Source organism: Symphalangus syndactylus, chromosome 14 (assembly GCF_028878055.3).
Source record: "Symphalangus syndactylus isolate Jambi chromosome 14, NHGRI_mSymSyn1-v2.1_pri, whole genome shotgun sequence".
Taxonomy (NCBI): Eukaryota; Metazoa; Chordata; class Mammalia; order Primates; family Hylobatidae; genus Symphalangus; species Symphalangus syndactylus.
Window position 1 is genome coordinate 87,117,965 of NC_072436.2, and position 19,023 is coordinate 87,136,987.

The window sequence follows — 19,023 nt, forward strand, 5'->3', positions numbered from 1 at the left end:
ATACAGTGGGTGTGTATGATATAGTTTTGTGCTATAGTAAAGTCGGCATTTATAAGCATAATGAATTAAGAATTGTGACATTTATTTTGATCATTGTGTCTGCTTTTGATTTTAACAAAACTTTATATAACAACATATAGTCTTCTATTTTGATTGTTCTGCCAGTACATATAAAAAATGAACAAAATAGAGGAATTCTGTATAGGAATTAAAAGTTAAATGTTACTCATCTGCTAATAGATCTATGGATAAACTAAGTTTAACATACTGAATAAAAATTATTGAGTCAGAAAAGTGACTTAAAAGTGTAGCATGGTTTCAGACATCGTTTTCTAGGTTACAGTCACTGCCATAATCCAAGAACATGGAGATGTATTTAACAAAACTAAAATATAGTTTTAATAGGTTTTCATGAAAGTATGCTTTACATACAGCTTCTGTGGCCTTTTCATATTATAAATTCAAGGCATGGCTTGATCTTCTAGCCTAGTGGCGACACATCTGGAAATACTATGCCTCACTAAAACTTTCATAGGGATTTTCTGTGCTTTGAAATATTGCATATATGGTTATAAAATTCCCTTAGTATTTACTGGCATATTAAACTAAAACGACACTGACAGGCATATTGTCTGTGTTAATACTCTACACATGAAAGACTCCCTCAGTTCAGCTGAACATAGTTCTTTTTTTTTTTTATATACTTTAAGTTTTAGGGTACATGTGCACAATGTGCAGGTTTGTTACATATGTATCCATGTGCCATGTTGTTGTGCTGCACCCATTAACTCGTCATTTAGCATTAGGTATATCTCCTAATGCTGTCCCTCCCCCCTCTCCCCTCCCCCCACCCCACAACAGTCCCCGGAGTGTGATGTTCCCCTTCCTGTGTCCATGTGTTCTCATTGTTCAATTCCCACCTATGAGTGAGAACATGCGGTGTTTGGTTTTTTGTCCTTGCGATAGTTTACTGAGAATGATGGTTTCCAGTTTCACCCATGTCCCTACAAAGGACATGAACTCATCATTTTTTATGGCTGCATAGTATTCCATGGTGTGTATGTGCCACATTTTCTTAATCCAGTTTATCGTTGTTGGACATTTGGGTTGGTTCCAAGTCTTTGCTGTTGTGAATAGTGCCGCAATAAACATACGTGTGCATGTGTCTTTATAGCAGCATGATTTATAGTCCTTTGGGTATATACCCAGTAATGGGATGGCTGGGTCAAATGATATTTCTAGTTCTGGACCCTGAGGAATCGCCACACTGACTTCCACAATGGTTGAACTAGTTTACAGTCCCATCAACAGTGTAAAAGTGTTCCTATTTCTCCACATCCTCTCCAGCACCTGTTGTTTCCTGACTTTTTAATGATCACCATTCTAACTGGTGTGAGATGGTATCTCATTGTGGTTTTGATTTGCATTTCTCTGATGGCCAGTGATGATGAGCATTTTTTCATGTGTTTTTTGGCTGCATAAATGTCTTCTTTTGAGAAGTGTCTGTTCATGTCCTTCGCCCACTCGTTGATGGGGTTGTTTGTTTTTTTCTTGTAAATTTGTTTGAGTTCATTGTATATTCTGGATATTAGCCCTTTGTCAGATGAGTAGGTTGCAGAAATTTTCTCCCATTTTTTAGGTTACCTGTTCACTCTGATGGTAGTTTCTTTTGCTGTGCAGAAGCTCTTTAGTTTAATTAGATCCTATTTGTCAATTTTGGCTTTTGTTGCCATTGCTTTTGATGTTTTAGACATGAAGACCTTGCGCATGCCTATGTCCTGAATGGTATTGCCTAGGTTTTCTTCTAGCATTTTTATGGTTTTAGATCAAACATGTAAGTCTTTAATCCATCTTGAATTAATTTTTGTATAAAGTGTAAGGAAGGGATCCAGTTTCAGCTTTCTACATATGGCTAGCCAGTTTTCCCAGCACCATTTATTAAATAGGGAATCCTTTCCCCATTGCTTGTTTTTGTCAGGTTTGTCAAAGATCAGATAGTTGTAGATATGTGGCATTATTTCTGAGGGCTCTGTTCTGTTCCATTGATCTATGTCTCTGTTTTGGTACCAGTACCATGCTGTTTTGGTTACTGTAGCCTTGTAGTATAGTTTGAAGTCAGGTAGTGTGATGCCTCCAGCTTTGTTCTTTTGGTTTAGGATTGACTTGGCGATGCGAGCTCTTTTTTGTTTCCATGTGAACTTTAAGGTAGTTTTTTCCAATTCTGTGAAGAAAGTCATTGGTAGCTTGATGGGGATGACATTGAATCTATAAATTACATTGGGGAGTATGGCTATTTTCATGATATAGATTCTTCCAACCCATGAGCATGGAATATTCTTCCATTTGTTTGTATCCTCTTTTATTTCATTGAGCAGTGGTTTGTAGTTCTCCTTGAAGAGGTCCTTCAAGTCCCTTGTAAGTTGGATTCCTAGGTATTTTATTCTCTTTGAAGCAATTGTGAATGGGCGTTCACTCACGATTTGGCTCTCTGTTTGTCTGTTATTGGTATACAAGAATGCTTGTGATTTTTGTACATTGATTTTGTATCTTGAGACTTTGCTGAAGTTGCTTATCAGCTTGAGGAGATTTTGGGCTGAGACACTGGGGTTTTCTAGATATACAATCATGTCATCTGCAAACAGGGACAATTTGACTTCCTCTTTTCCTAATTGAATACCCTTTATTTCCTTCTCCTGCCTGATTGCCCTGGCCAGAACTTCCAACACTGTGTTGAATAGGAGTGGTGAGAGAGGGCATCCCTGTCTTGTGCCAGTTTTCAAAGGAAATGCTTCCAGTTTTTGCCCATTCAGTATGATACTGGCTGTGGGTTTGTCATAGATAGCTCTTATTATTTTGAGATACGTCCCATCAATACCTAATTTATTGAGAGTTTTTAGCATGAAGGGTTGTTGAATTTTGTCAAAGGCCTTTTCTGCATCTATTGAGATAATCATGTGGTTTTTGTCTTTGATTCGGTTTATATGCTGGATTACATTTATTGATTTGCATATGTTGAACCAGCCTTGCATCCCAGAGATGAAGCCCACTTGATCATGGTGGATAAGCTTTTTGATGTGCTGCTGGATTCGGTTTGCCAGTATTTTATTGAGGATTTTTGCATCAATGTTCATCAAGGATATTGGTCTGAAATTCTCTTTTGTGGTTATGTCTCAGCCAGGCTTTGGTATCAGGATGATGCTGGCCTCATAAAATGAGTTAGGGAGGATTCGCTCTTTTTCTGTTGATTGGAATAGTTTTAGAAGGAATGATACCAGTTCCTCCTTGTACCTCTGGTAGAATTTGGCTGTGAATCCATCAGGTCCTGGACTCTTTTTGTTTGGTAAGCTATTGATTAATGCCACAATTTCAGAGCCTGTTATTGGTCTATTCAGAAATTCCACTTCTTCCTGGTTTAGTCTTGGGAGGGTGTATTTGTCGAGGAATTTATCCATTTCTTCTAGATTTTCTAGTTTATTTGCGTAGAAGTGTTTGTAGTATTCTCTGATGGTAGATTGTATTTCTGTGAGATCAGTGGTGATATCCCCTGTATCATTTTATATTGCATCTATTTGATTCTTCTCTCTTTTCTTCTTTATTAGTCTTGCTAGCGGTCTATCAATTTTGTTGATCTTTTCAAAAAACCAGCTCCTGGATTCATTGATTTTTTGAAGAGTTTTTTGTGTCTCTATTTCCTTCAGTTCTGCTCTGATTTTAGTTATTTCTTTCCTTCTGCTAGCTTTTGAATGTGTTTGCTATTGCTTTTCTAGTTCTTTTAATTGTGATGTTAGGGTGTCAATTTTGGATCTTTCCTGCTTTCTCTTGTGGGCATTTAGTGCTATAAATTTCCCTCTACACACTGCTTTGAATGTGTCCCAGAGATTCTGGTATGTTGTGTCTTTGTTCTCGTTGGTTTCAAAGAACATCTTTATTTCTGCCTTCATTTCGTTATGTACCCAGTAGTCATTCAGGAGCAGGTTGTTCAGTTTCCATGTAGTTGAGTGGTTTTGAGTGAGTTTCTTTATCCTGAGTTCTAGTTTGATTGCACTGTGGTCTGAGAGACAGTTTGTTATAATTTCTGTTCTTTTACATTTTCTGAGGACAGCTTTACTTCCAACTATGTGGTCAATTTTGGAATAGGTGTGGTGTGGTGCTGAAAGTAATGTATATTCTGTTGATTTGGGGTGGAGAGTTCTATAGATGTCTATTAGGTCTGATTGGTGCAGAGCTGAGTTCAATTCCTGGATATCCTTGTTAACTTTCTGTCTCGTTGATCTGTCTAATGTTGACAGTGAGATGTTAAAATCTCCCATTATTATTGTGTGGGAGTCTAAGTCTCTTTGTAGGTCACTCAGGACTTGCGTTATGAATCTGGGTGCTCCTGTATTGGGTGCATATATATTTAAGATAGTTAGCTCTTCTTGTTGAATTGATCCCTTTACCATTATGTAATGGTAAAGGCCATTATGTAATGGCCTTCTTTGTCTCTTTTGATCTTTGTTGGTTTAAAGTCTATTTTATCAGAGACTAGGATCGCAACCCCTGCCTTTTTTTGTTCTCCATTTGCTTGTTAGATCTTCCTCCATTCCTTTATTTTGAGTCTATGTGTGTCTCTGCACGTGAGATGTGTTTCCTGAATACAGCACACTGATGGGTCCTGACTCTTTATCCAATTTGCCAGTCTGTGTCTTTTAATTGGAGCATTTAGCCCGTTTACATTTAAAGTTAATATTGTTATGTGTGAATTTGGTCCTGTCATTATGATGTTAGCTCGTTATTTTGCTTGTTAGTTGATGCAGTTTCTTCCTAGCCTCAATGGTCTTTACAATTTGGCATGATTTTGCAGTGTCTGGTACCAGTTGTTCCTTTCCACGTTTAGTGCTTCCTTTAGGAGCTCTTTTAGGGCAGGCCTGGTGGTGACAAAATCACTCAGCATTTGGTTGTCTGTAAAGCATTTTATTTCTCCTTCACTTATGAAGCTTAGTTTCGCTAGATATGAAATTCTGGATTGAAAATTCTTTTCTTTTAGAATGTTGAATATTGGCCCCCACTCTCTTCTGGCTTGTAGAGTTTCTGCCAAGAGATCAGCTGTTAGTCTGATGGGCTTCCCTTTGTGGGTAACCCGACGTTTCTCTCTGGCCACCCTTAACATTTTTTCCTTCATTTGAACTTTGGTGAATCTAGCAAGTATGTGTCTTGGAGTTGCTCTTCTCGAGGAGTATCTTGGTGGCGTTCTCTGTATTTCCTGAATCTGAATGTTGGCCTGCCTTGCTAGATTGGGGAAGTTCTCTTGGATAATATCCTGCAGAGTGTTTTCCAAGTTGATTCCATTCTCCCCGTCTCTTTCACATACACCAATCAGACATAGGTTTGGTCTTTTCTTTTTTTTTTTTTTTCTTTTTTTTTATTATACTTTAGGGTTTTAGGGTACATGTGCACAATGTGCAGTTTTGTTACATATGTATCCATGTGCCATGTTGATTTCCTGCACCCATTAACTCGTCATTTAGCATTAGGTGTATCTCCTAATGCTGTCCCTCCCCCCTCCCCCCACCCCACAACAGTCCCCGGAGTGTGATGTTCCCCTTCCTGTGTCCATGAGTTCTCATTGTTCAATTCCCACCTATGAGTGAGAACATGCGGTGTTTGGTTTTTTGTCCTTGCGATAGTTTACTGAGAATGATGTTTTCCAGTTTCATCCATGTCCCTACAAAGGACACGAACTCATCATTTTTTATGGCTGCATAGTATTCCATGGTGTATATGTGCCACATTTTCTTAATCCAGTCTATCGTTGTTGGACATTTGGGTTGGTTCCAAGTCTTTGCTATTGTGAATAGTGCCGCAATAAACATACGTGTGCATGTGTCTTTATAGCAGCATGATTTATAGTCCTTTGGGTATATACCCAGTAATGGGATGGCTGGGTCAAATGGTATTTCTAGTTCGAGATCCCTGAGGAATCGCCACACTGACTTCCACAATGGTTGAACTAGTTTACAGTCCCACCAACAGTGTAAAAGTGTTCCTATTTCTCCACATCCTCTCCAGCACCTGTTGTTTCCTGATTTTTTAATGATGGCCATTCTAACTGGTGTGAGATGGTATCTCACTGTGGTTTTGATTTGCATTTCTCTGATGGCCAGTGATGAGGAGCATTTCTTCATGTGTTTTTTGGCTGCATAAATGTCTTCTTTTGAGAAGTGTCTGTTCATGTCCTCTGCCCACTTTTTGATGGGGTTGTTTGTTTTTTTCTTGTAAATTTGTTTGAGTTCATTGTAGATTCTGGATATTAGCCCTTTGTCAGATGAGTACATAGTCCCATATTTCTTGGAGGCTTTGTTCGTTTCTTTTTATTCTTTTTTCTCTGAACTTCCCTTGTCGCTTCATTTCATTCATTTCATCTTCCATCACTGATACCTTTCTTCCAGTTGATCGCATCAGCTACTGAGGCTTCTGCAGTCTTCACGTAGTTCTCGAAACTTGGCTTTCAGCTCCATCAGCTCCTTTAAGCACTTCTCTGCATTGGTTGCTTTAGTTAAACATTCGTCTAATTTTTTTTTCAAAGTTTTTAACTTCTTTGCCTTTGGTTTGAATTTCCTCCTGTAGCTCAGAGTAGTTTGATCGTCTGAAGCCTTCTTCTTTCAACTCATCAAAGTCATTCTGTGTCCAGCTTTGTTCCGTTGCTGGTGAGGAACTGCGTTCCTTTGGAGGAGGAGAGGCGCTTTGCTTTTTAGAGTTTCCAGTTTTTCTGCTCTGTTTCCTCCCCGTCTTTGTAGTTTTTTCTACTTTTGGTCTTTGATGATGGTGATGTACAGATGGGTTTTTGGTGTAGGTGTCCTTTCTGTTTGTTAGTTTTCCTTCTAATAGACAGGACCCTCAGCTGCAGGTCTGTTGGAGTTTGCTAGAGGTCCACTCCAGACCCTGTATGGCTGGGTGTCAGCAGCGGTGACTGCAGAACAGCAGATTATCGTGAACCGCAAATTCAGCTGTCTGATCGTTCCTCTGGAAGTTTTGTCTCAGAGGAGTACCCGGCCGAGTGAGGTGTCAGTCTGTCCCTACTGAGGGTGCTTCCCAGTTAGGCTGCTCGGGGGTCAGGGTCCCGCTTTAGTAGGCAGTCTGCCCGTTCTCAGATCTCCAGCTGCGTGCTGGGAGAACCACTACTCTCTTCAAAGCTGTCAGACAGGAACATTTAAGTCTGCAGAGGTTACTGTGACTTTTTGTTTGTCTGTGCCCTGCCTCCAGAGGTGGAGCCTATAGAGGCAGGCAGGCCTCCTTGAGCTGTGGTGGGTTCTACCCAGTTCGAGCTTCCTGGCTGCTTTGTTTACTTAAGCAAGCCTGGGCAATGGTTGGCGCCCCTCCCCCAGCCTCGCTGCCACCTTGCAGTTTGATCTCAGACTGCTGTGCTAGCAATCAGTGAGACTCCATGGGCGTAGGACCCTCTGAGCCAGCTGCGGGGCACAATCTCCTGGTGTGCCGTTTTCCAAGCCTGTTGGAAAAGCGCAGTATTAGAGTGGGAGTGACCCAATTTTCCAGGTGCCATCTGTCACCCCTTTCTTTGACTAGGAAAGGGAACTCCCTGACCGCTTGCGCTTCCCAAGTGAGGCAATGCCTCGCCCTGCTTTGGCTCGCGCTCAGTGACCTGCACCAACTGTCCTGCACCCACTGTTTGGCACTCCCTATTGAGATGAACCCGGTACCTCAGATGGAAATGCAGAAATCACCCGTCTTCTTCATGGCTCACACTGGGAGCTGTAGACCGGAGCTGTTCCTATTCGGCCATCTTGGCTCCACTGACATAGTTCTTACCTCTAATTGTTCATTAGGCCAGTGATCTGTTGTGCTCTTAGAAGGAAAACTAAAATGGTGCAATTAAAATTTGAACCAATACCTGAAGTAGCTATACTTTTCCTTTTTTATTATTAAATGGAAAGATATTCTGAAATTTATGATAGTTTCAGTGGTTTAGAAGGTGTTGGAGAATTATATTGAGCTTATCACAGTTTAAAGAACTCTGGACTGGGAGTCAAATCATTGAGATCTAGTTAACAACAGCTATGTTGTTGTGCAACATCTCAGTGGGCAAGTCACTTAAGTTTCTCCTAACAAATGTGAACTGGTCTAGTGTGGCTTGATTACTAATGGTTAAGCTTCTACACACATAATTAGCATAAACAAATGATTTATTTTATTTTATTTTTTTTTTTTTTTGAGACGGAGTCTCGCTCTGTCGCCCAGGCTGGAGTGCAGTGGCGTGATCTCGGCTCACTGCAAGCTCTGCCTCCCGGGTTCATGCCATTCTCCTGCCTCAGCCTCTCCGAGTAGCTGGGACTACAGGCACCCGCCACCACGCCCGGGTAATTTTTTGTATTTTTTTTTTTTTTTAGTAGAGACGGGGTTTCACCGTGCTCTCGATCTCCTGACCTCGTGATCCGCCTGCCTCGGCCTCCCAAAGTGCTGGGATTACAAGCGTGCGCCACCGCGCCCAGCGTAACAAATGATTTATTAAGCTTTAAAGATAGACCTCCAGTGATTTAGTCACATAATCTAGAAAAGCTGGTCAGCACTACATGAAGTTTTAGGGCATCTGGAGGAACTCTTCCCGGTCAGCCCACAGAATTTTAAGCCAGTGTAGTCTGTCCACTCTGAGAAGCTGGAGCATCATTAAGGATTCCTTATCTCCAAGTGAGCAGCTCTCCTCCGGGTTGCACAGCTGTCCTTTATCTTCCTTCTGGTTGTGTAGTAAGTGTTCATGTTCCTAAGAATGTGCAGAATGAAGAGATTCAATTTAACAGATGCCTGTTAAACTCTAACTGAATATAAGTAGAAATTCTCTTAACCAACTTCACTTTAAAAACATACACTGGATTAACCAGTCTTGTCATTTTCTCTTTCATTTCCATCTGACTGTGTCCATTGGAATGCTCTGTGTTTGCAGCTGGCCAGTTACACTCTAGAATGCCAGTGTTCCTACCAGCAGAGGTGTGTGCTTACCAAACAGCAGTTATGTTTATTTCTGAAACTTTTTATTTCATTGTGCATATTATTGTAGTTAAGTAATTCCAGATTGCACAAGCTAATGAATTATGAGTGTGAAAAGAGAATCATTGTTTCTGTTAAGGCAAAGGAGAATGCAAAAGACTTGATAAAGATAAGCACAGAACAGAAATAGATATTGAATTAGATGTGGCTACAACAACTGAAAGCAAAAAAACCTGTAAAAATACAGAAGGATTATGTACTCACCTTGTTTCATACATGCCTTTAAATCCATGCTGTAACTCAAAGAAAGTGAAACTGCGTCCTCATTTATATAGTGGTGAGTAAAAAATACATAAATAAACTGCAAGCCATAGATGTTGTATTCTAGATGTGTTCATGTATCCATTTTAAATTAGAGTGTTTAAAATATGTATGGTGTTTTGGTCACCTGCTTTAAGGGAGTTTCTATTAACTGACCACTTATTGTTCATGATCCTACTAAGAGGGCTTCTTTATACTTGATAGTTGAACGTAGTCAATCTACTTAAACCTTTGGAAAACTGTGGTGTTTGCAGCTTGGGCGTGCTTTCCATATGTATTCCTGCAACTTCCTCCAGTGGCGCCTTTACCTGTGTCTTCCCATCTTTTATGTGAGAACCATCATTTCTCCTTTAAGTTTACAGAAAAGGGTCAAAGTTAAGTAAGATATGAATATGAAAAAAGTTGGAAATAAATGTGCTATATACTGTAGATACTGTAATCTTATTATTTATAATAGAGAATCTATGACTCATGGTTTAAGAAAATGCCCAGCTTAGACTTAGGTTTTATGTACTAAATCGATAACTTTTGCTTTCTTATTTGGCATTTTGAAACACCAGTTTGAGTGATATCTTTAATTCTGAATAAACTAAACTAAACCTAAACTAGTAAACTAAAAACAATGATGAGTTAACTTCTGTGGCTTGGAAGATATTGAAGATGTTAGAGAATTAATTGGTCTCAAGCCCTATGGGTATTAGAGTTTAAAGAACCCTATACCTGGAATCAGACTAGCTGGTCTGGTATCAGCTGTGCTCTTGATAGTACTAGTCTTTGATGCTCTGATCCTGGTCTGTTCATCATTGTTAAATTTCACAGGGATTTATAAAAGATTTCTTGAATTAACAAAAGGCTTTAGGTCCGATTCACATAAAAGCAGACATTAACTTCTTTATTTAACACTTTTCATCTTAGAAAATGAAACTGCTATCATATGATTCTTTTTTTATTTTTTTATTTTTTTTTGAGACGGAGTTTCGCTCTTGTTGCTCAGGCTGGAGTGCAGTGGTGTGATCTCGGCTCACTGCAACCTCCGCCTCCCAGGTTCAAGCAATTATTTTGCCTCAGCCTCCCTAGTAGCTGGGATTACAGGCATGTGCCACCACGCCAAGCTAATTTTGTATTTTTAGTAGAGACGGTGTTTCACCATGTTGGTCAGGCTGGTTTTGAACTCCTGACGTCAGGTGATCTGCCCGCCTCAGCCTCCCAAAGTACTGGGAATACAGGCATGAGCCACCGCGCCTGGCCTGTCATACAGTTCTTAATTATGTGCATGTGGGATTGTCGTTTGATTGGTAGTTAGCTTTTGGCTGTAGTGCCTTGTCAGATACACACACACACACACACAGGCTTTGGGTTCAGATAGATCTGAGTTTGAATCCTGGCTGTGCTTCTTACTAGCTCTGTGACTTTGGAAAGTTGTTTTTTTAAATCTCTACAGTAGCCTGATAATATATACTTCATGAAGTTAATGCATATAAAAAGAGAATTTGAGTGAAGTACATGGGCTTGTGGCATAGAAGGCACTCAATAAATACTCCCTTTCTCTCAGAGCCAATTAAAAATTTTCATTTTATGTTATGGATAAAAGGGAAAACTTGCAAGCTGTACATCTATTCACTTGATGTTATAGGTCTGGAAACCATTTGTAATGAAATAGATTAAGAGGAAGGTAGCATTTGCTACTGTGAGCTTCTAGCATTTCTAAAGTTGGTTCATCCATTTCTTAAGTGCAGGTATTGACAGATCTTTAGAATTTGAGCATTTAGTGTTTGCGGCCCTGGATACTGACTTTGAATGTGTGGCCAACAAACTGAAGGGAGAGGAGCCAGTTGAAGGCTGTAGAAAAGAATAAATAAGGTTTATTGTGCTCATACTGACTCAAAGTAGTCTTCTTTCAAAGTAATTCTAAGCAATAGATCACTTTTCTTACTAAGAGTTGGGGAAAAAATGAATTTACCTTTATGTGCTATTACATCTTTCTGTTTAAAAAAGTTTCACCTTGCTTTTTTTGTTTCTTCAGCCACTGTTCCATCCCTGACCCATCTTTGTCGTTTGGAAATTCGGTCCAGTCTAAAATCAGAACGTCTACGGTCTGACACTTATATTAGTCAGTTGCCACTTCCCAGAAGCCTACATAATTATTTGCTCTATGAAGACGTTCTGAGGATGTATGAGGTTCCAGAACTGGCAGCTATTCAAGACGGATAAATCAGTGAAACTACTTAACACAGCTCATTTTTTTCTCTGAAAAACCATCGAGACAAAAGAGCCACAGAGTACAAGTTTTTATGATTTTATAGTCAAAAGATGATTATTGGTTGTGAGATACGTTAGGTTTTGGGGGGCCAGTAGTTTAATGAGAATGTTTATGTTTACAACTAGCCTTCCCAGTAAAAAATATATATATATATATTGTAAATCTCACTTATATTACTTTATTGCAGCTTCATCACCAGTACATTATATGTTGTAATATTTATTTACCTGACCATTTTCTGCTTTATTTTGCTAATAAACTGTGATGTTGCTTCTACTGCTAAACATGGCATATTTCCACCTATGATTTGTGTTTACCTGCCTGGTGCGAGGAGCTCAGAATGGAATGCATAAAGCTTCACTGGAAGTGTATACGACTTTGGTGTAGAATCTGTTGTTATTATCATTATTATTTAGATGTGAATATCTCTTATGTTTATTAAAGAACGCGTTTTCCTATTCAGTCGCTTTTTTTTTTTTTTTTTTTTTTTTTTTTGGAGACAGAGTCTTGCTTTGTCACCCAGGCTGGAGTGCAGTGGCGCAATCTCGGCTTACTGCAACCTCTGCCCCAGGGTAATTCAGTCACTTTTATGAAGAATTGATACTGATTGCCTTTTCACATGTAAACTCACAGGAAAAAATTACTTTAAAAGAATATAGAAAATCAATCATATTGCTGGGTTTTTCCTTCCAGTTTCGTTTCATGCTTTGGCAAAACAAACAAACAAAACCAACCAACCAACCTAATTCTAATCTGCAAAGGCAAGAACAGCCCTAAACTCACGTGCTCAGTTGGGAAAAAAACTGGTTTCAGTTTTGAGATAAATGAGCATGTTAGCACAATTAGGATTTTAATCAGGAGACTGAGAGGGGCATGTCTGTGGCACCATCTTCAAAGAAAGAAAGGGGCCAGGCGTGGTGACTCACGCCTTAATCCCAGCACTTTGGGAGGCCAAGGCAGGCGGATCACGAGGTCAGGAGATTGAGACCATCCTGGCTAACATGGTGAAACCCTGTCTGTACTAAAAATACAAAAAAATTATCTGGGCATGGTGATGGGCGCCTGTAGTCCCAACTACTCTGGAGGCTGAGGCAGGAGTATGGTGTGCACCTGGAGACGGAGCTTGCAGTGAGCCGAGATGGCGCCACTGTACTCCAGCCTGGGAGACAGAGCGAGACTCCGTCTCGAAAGAAAGAAAGAAAGGAAGGTATTACCGAGTTACTTAGTATTATATATAAAATTCAGGCTCCATCCAGCTCTAGAATCATTGAGCAGCTTTGTTCCTATGAAGCAGTAGTAGCCAGTTCTATTAATATTATGGTGTTTTTCCTTCTTATTATCTAGATAAGCTGTAAAACAGTTCATGAAATGAAGACCTCAGAATCCTAGATTAATGAGGCGCCACCTCATGGGTTTTTACAATTGCTTGGTCTAAATCTAGAGTCAGGAAGAACTAAACGCTGGATCAAGTGAGGCGTGAGAAGAGGCTATAGAGACTGGCCTTGAGAAAAAAGTTATGAGAGCATTACTGTCACAGTAGACTACCAGAGATGGGGTCCAAGGAGGCAAAGTCTTCTGTCCTATTGGGATCCTGTGGCTTAAAATAGATGAGAGTGGGTCAGCCGTGCCCGTTTCTGATAGGCCTTTGGTGTTTGGCAAAAGCAGTGATGAAGGTGGACCAAACAAGGATGACATCACCAAGACCCAAAGGGATCACTGAGCTGTTACCGCAGACTAGAACTGCCTGTGGGTTGGAGATAAGAGTTTGAATGTGGGTTTACAGGCAGAAATAAGGTTGCATATAGAAAACCAGGTGGAAATTCTGATAATTTCATAAATTCCAAAACTGTGTATATTGTATAGTATTTTTTAAATGTCATAATCTTTGTTGTCCAAACCCTAAGTCTCTGATTTGTAAGATAGCACCCAGGTTTTTCTTGGGGGAAAGTGTATGTAGAATGTTTAATTTTTTTTAATTTTTAATTTTTATTTATTTCCATAGGTTACTGGGGAACAGGTAGCATTTGGTTACATGAGTAAGTTCTTTAGTGGTGATGTGTGAGATTTTGGTGCACCCATCACCCAAGCAGTGTACACGGTACCCAATGTGTAGTCTTTTTTTTTTTTTTATAAGTAGACAGTTTATTTGGGTCAAGTTTAAGGATTATAACCTGGGAGCAAAGACTCAAGTTGCCTGGAATCTACACATTGATTAGCAGCAGTTGCCAATGTGTAGTCTTTTATCCCTCACCCTCCTCTCACCCTTTCCCTGAGTCCCCAAAGTCCCCTGTATTATTATTACGCCTTTGCATCCTCATAGCTTAGCTCCCAGTCATGACCGAGAACATACGATGTTTGATTTTCCATTTCTCAGTTACTTCACTTAGAATAATGGTCTCCAATTCCATCCAGGTTGCTGCAGATGTAATTATTTCACTTTTTTTTTCTTTTCTCGAGATGGCGTTTCGCTCTTGTTGCCCAGGCTGAAGTGCAATGGCGCGATCTCGGCTCACCGCAGCCTCCACCTCCCGTGTTAAAGCAATTCTCCTGAGTAGCCAGGATTACAGGCATGCGCCACCATGCCCGTCTAATTTTGTATTTTTAGTGGAGACGGGGTTTCTCCATGTTGGTCGGGCTGGTCTCGAACGCCCGATCTCAGGTGATCTGCCCACCTCAGCCTCCGAAAGTGCTGGGATTTTGCCAGGTGCAAGCCACCACGCCCGGCCCACTCTTTTTTTTTTTTTTTTTTAAAGATCTTTCTATTCTTTTTTTTTTATTATTATACTTTAAATTCTGGGGTACATGTGCGGAACATGCAGGTTTGTTATGTAAGTATAAATGTGCCGTGGTGTTTTGCTGTACCCATCAACCCATCATCTATATTAGGTATTTCTCCTAATGCTATCCCTCCCCTAGCCCCCCACCTCCGATAGGCCCCGGTGTGTGATGTTCCCCTCCTGTTGTCCATGTGTTCTCATTGTTCAACTCCCACTTATGAGTGAGAACATGCGGTGTTTGGTTTTCTGTTCTTTTGTTAGTTTGCTGAGAATGATGGTTTCCAGCTTCATCCATGTCCCTACAAAGGACATGAACTCATCATTTTTTATGGCTGCATAGTATTCCATGGTGTGTATGTGTCACATTTTCTTTATCCAGTCTGTCATTGATGAGCACTTGGGTTGGTTCCAAGTCTTTGCTATTGTGAACAGTGCCGCAATAAACATAATGTGTGCGTGTGTCTATATGGTAGCATGATTTATAATCCTTTGGGTATATACCCAGTAATGGAATGGCTGGGTCAAATGGTATTTCTGGTTCTAGATCCTTGAGGAATCGCCACGCTGTCTTCCACAGTAGTTGAGCTAATTTACACTCCCACCAACAGTGTAAAAGTGTTCCTGTTTCTCCACATCCTTTCCAGCATCTGTTGTTTTCTGACTTTTTAATGATAGCTATTCTAACTGGCATGAGATGGTATCTCATTGTGGTTTTGATTTGCATTTCTCTAATGACCAGTGATAATGAACATTTTTTCATATGTTTGTTGGCTGTATAAATGTCTTCTTTTGCAAAGCGTCTGTTCATATCCTTCACCCACTTTTTGATGGGGTTGTTTTTTTCTTAAATTCTTTGTAGATTCTGGATATTAGCCCTTTGTCAGATGGATAAATTGCAAACATTTTCTCCCATTCTGTAGGTTGCCTATTCACTCTGATGATAGTTTATTTTGCTGTGCAGAAGCTCTTTAGTTTGATTAGATCCCAGTTGTCAGTTTTGGCTTTTGTTGCCATTGCTTTTGGTGTTTTAGTCATGAAGTCTTTGCCCATGCCTATGTCCTGAATGGTATTGCCTAGGTTTTCTTCGAGAGTTTTTATGGTTTTAGGTCTTATTTTTAAGTCTTTAATCCATCTTGAGTTAATTTTTGTATAAGGTGTAAGGAAGGATCCAATTTCAGCTTTTTGCATATGGCTAGCCAGTTTTCCCAACACTATTTATTAAATAAGGAATCCTTTCCCCATTTCTTGTTTTTGTCAGGTTTGTCAGAGATCGGATGGTTGTAGATGTGTGGTGGTGTTATTTCTGAGGCCTCTGTTCTGTTCCATTGGTCTATATCTCTGTTTTGGTACCAGTACCATGCTGTTTTGATTACTGTAGATTGTAGTATAGTTTGAAGTCAGGTAGAGTGAAGCCTCCAACTTTGTTCTTTTTGCTTAGGGTTGTCTTGGCTATGCAGGTCTTTTTTGGTTCCATATGAAATTTAAAGTAGTTTTTTCCAGTTCTGTGAAGAAAGTCAATAGTAGCTTGATGCGGATAGCATTGAATCTATAAATTACTTTGGGCAGTATGGCCATTTTCACAATACTGATTCTCCCTATCCATAAGCATGGAATGTTCTTCCATTTGTTTGTGTCTTCTTTTATTTCCTTGAGTAGTGGTTTGTAGTTCTCTTTGAAGAGTTCCTTCACATCCCTTGTAAGTTGTATTCCTAGGTATTTTATTCTCTTTGTAGCAATAGTGAATGAGAGTTCACTCATGATTTGGGCTCTGTTTGTCTGTTATTGGTATATAGGAATGCTTGTGATTTTTATACATTGATTTTGTATCCTGAGACTTTGCTGAAGTTGCTTATCAGCTTAAGGAGATTTAGGGCTGAGACGATGGGGTTTTCTAAATATACAGTCATGTCATCTGCAAACAGAGACAATTTGACTTCCTCTTTTCCTAATTGAATACGTTTATTTCTTTCTCTTGCCTGATTGCCCTGACCAGAACTTCCAACACTATGTTGAATAGGAGTGGTGAGAGAGGGCATCCTTGTCTTGTGCCGGTTTTCAAAGCGAATGCTTCCAGTTTTTGCCAATTCAGTATGATATTGGCTGTGGGTTTGTCATAAATACCTAGTTTATTGAGAGTTTTTAGCACGAAGTGCTGTTGAATTTTGTCGAAGGCCTTTTCTGCATCTATTGAGATAATCGTGGTTTTTGCCATTAGTTTTCTTTATGTGATGGATTATGTTTATTGATTTGCATATGTTGAATCAGCCTTGCATCCCAGAGATGAAACCGACTTGATCGTGGTGAATAAGCTTTTTGATGTGCTGCTGGATTTGTTTTGCCAGTATTTTATTGAGGATTTTTGCATCGATGTTCATCAGGGTTATTGGCTTAAAATTTTCTTTTTTTGTTGTGTCTCTGCCAGGTTTTGGTATCAGGATGCTGGCCTCATAAAACGAATTAGGGGGGATTCCCTCTCTTTCTCTTGTTTGGAATAGTTTCAGAAGGAATGGTACCAGCTCCTCTTTGTACCTCTGGTAGAATTGGCTGTGAATCTGTCTCGTCCTGGAGTTTTTTTGGTTGGTAGGCTATTAAATAGTGCCTCAATTTCAGAACTTGTGATTGATCTATTCAGGGATTTGACTTCTTCCTGGTTTAGCCTTAGGAGGGTGTATGTGTCCAGGAATTTATCTATTTCTTCTAGATTTTCTAGTTTATTTGCATAGAGGTGTTTATAGTATTCTTTGATGGTATTTTGTATTTCTGTGGGATCAGAGGTGATATCCCCTTTATCATTTTTTATTTCATCTATTTGGTTCGTCTGTCTTTTCTTCTTTATTAGTCTGGCTAGCAGTCTATCTATTTTGTTGATCTTTTCAAAAAGCCGGCTCCTGGATTCACTGATTTTTTTTTTAAGGCTTTTTGGTCTCTAGCTCCTTCAGTTTTGCTCTATTCTTAGTTATTTCTTGTCTTCTGCAAGTTTTTGAATTTGTTTACTCTTGCTTCTCTAGTTCTTTTAATTGTGGTGGTAGGGTGTCAATTTTAGATCTTTCCTGCTTTCTCTTGTGGGCATTTAGTGCTGTACATTTCCCTCTACACCCTGCTTTAAATGTGTCCCAGAGATTCTGGTACATTGTGTCTTCGTTCTCATTGGTTTCAAAGAACATCTTTATTTTTGCCTTCATTTCGTTATTTACCCACTAGTCATTCAGGAGCAGGTTGTTCAGTTTCCATGTAGTTGTGTGGTTTTGAGTGAGTTTCTTAGTCCTGAGTTCTAATTTGATTGCACTGTGATCAGACAGACTGTCTGTTATGATTTGTGTTCTTTTGCATTTGCTGAGGCGTGTTTTACTTCCAATTATGTGGTCAATTTTAGAATAAGGGCAATGTGGTGCTGGAAAGAATGTATATCCTGTTGATTTGGGGTGGAGAGTTCTATAGATGTCTATTAGGTCTGCTTGGTCCAGAGCTGAGTTCAAGTCCTGGATATCCTTGTTAATTTTCTGTCTTGTTGATCTGTCTAGTGTTGACAGTGGAGTGTTGAAGTCTCCCATTATTATTGTGTGGGAGTCTAAGTCTCTTTGTAGGTCTCTAAGAACTTGCTTTACAATCTGGATGCTCCTTTATTGGGTGCATATATATTTAGGATAGTTAGCTCTTCTTGTTGCATTGATCCCTTTACCATTATGTAATGGCCTTCTTTGTCTCTTTTGATCTTTGTTTAAAGTCTATTTTATCAGAGACTAGGATCGCAACCCCTGCTTTTTTTTGCTTTCTGAATTTGCTTTTGAATATTCCTCCATCCCTTGATTTTGAGCCTGTGTGTGTCTTTGCACGTGAGATGGGTCTCCTGAATACAGCACACCAATGGGTCTTGACTCTTTATCCAGTTTGCCAGTGTTTGTCTTTTAATTGGGGCATTTAGCCCATTTACATTTAAGGTTAATATTGTTATGTGTGCATTTGATCCTGTCATTATGATGCTAGCTGGCTATTTTGCCCATTAGTTGATGCAGTTTCTTCATAGCATTGATGGTCTTTACAATTTGGTATGTTTTTGCAGTGGCTGGTACTGGTTGTTCCTTTCCATGTGTAGTGCTTCCTTCAGGAGCTCTTGAAAGATAGGCGTGGTGGTGGCAAAATATCTCAGCATTTGCTTATCTGTAAAGAATTTTATTTCTCCTTCACTTATGAAGCTTAGTTTGGCTGGATATGAAATTCTGGGTTGAAAATTATTTTCTTTAAGAATGTTGAATATTGGCCCCCACTCTCTTCTGGCTTGTAGGGTTTCTGCCAACAGATCCCTTGTTAGTCTGATGGGCTTCCCTCTGTGGGTAAACTGACCTTTCTCTCTGACTGCCCTTAACATTTTTTCCTTCATTTCGGCCTTGGTGAATCTGATGATTATGTGTCTTGGGGTTGCTCTTCTCAAGGAACATGTTTGTGGCATTCTCTGTATTTCCTGAATTTGAATGTTGGCCTGACTTGCTGGGTTGGAGAAGTTCTTCTGGATAATATCCTGCAGAGTGTTTTCCAACTTGGTTCCATTCTCCCTGTCACTTTCAGGTATACCAATTAATCGTAGATTTGGCACTGTTCATGACTTCAGGTAAAGATGGGTCATATTTGACAGCTTACAGACTAAAATGAGGGTGTTATAAACACACATTCCCCCCTCCCGCCTTTATC

At 39.7% G+C, this 19,023-nt stretch overlaps 1 protein-coding gene across 12 annotated transcripts in view; it reads left to right on the forward strand.

The window, feature by feature from the left end:
• The window catches only part of ASB3 (ankyrin repeat and SOCS box containing 3), a 273,478-nt gene that overhangs the window by 184,400 nt on the left and 70,055 nt on the right, over positions 1-19,023 (forward strand). For 11 of the 12 annotated variants that reach the window (XM_055240430.2, XM_063618033.1, XM_055240433.2 and 8 more), the window contains one exon: positions 11,324-12,018. The exons of the other annotated variant lie outside the window; for it this stretch is intronic. In XM_055240430.2, coding sequence (XP_055096405.1) covers positions 11,324-11,511 — 188 coding nt within the window. In that variant the 3' untranslated portion in view covers positions 11,512-12,018. Of the gene's footprint in view, positions 1-11,323; positions 12,019-19,023 lie in introns of those variants that run through there. 12 annotated transcript variants of the gene reach the window in all.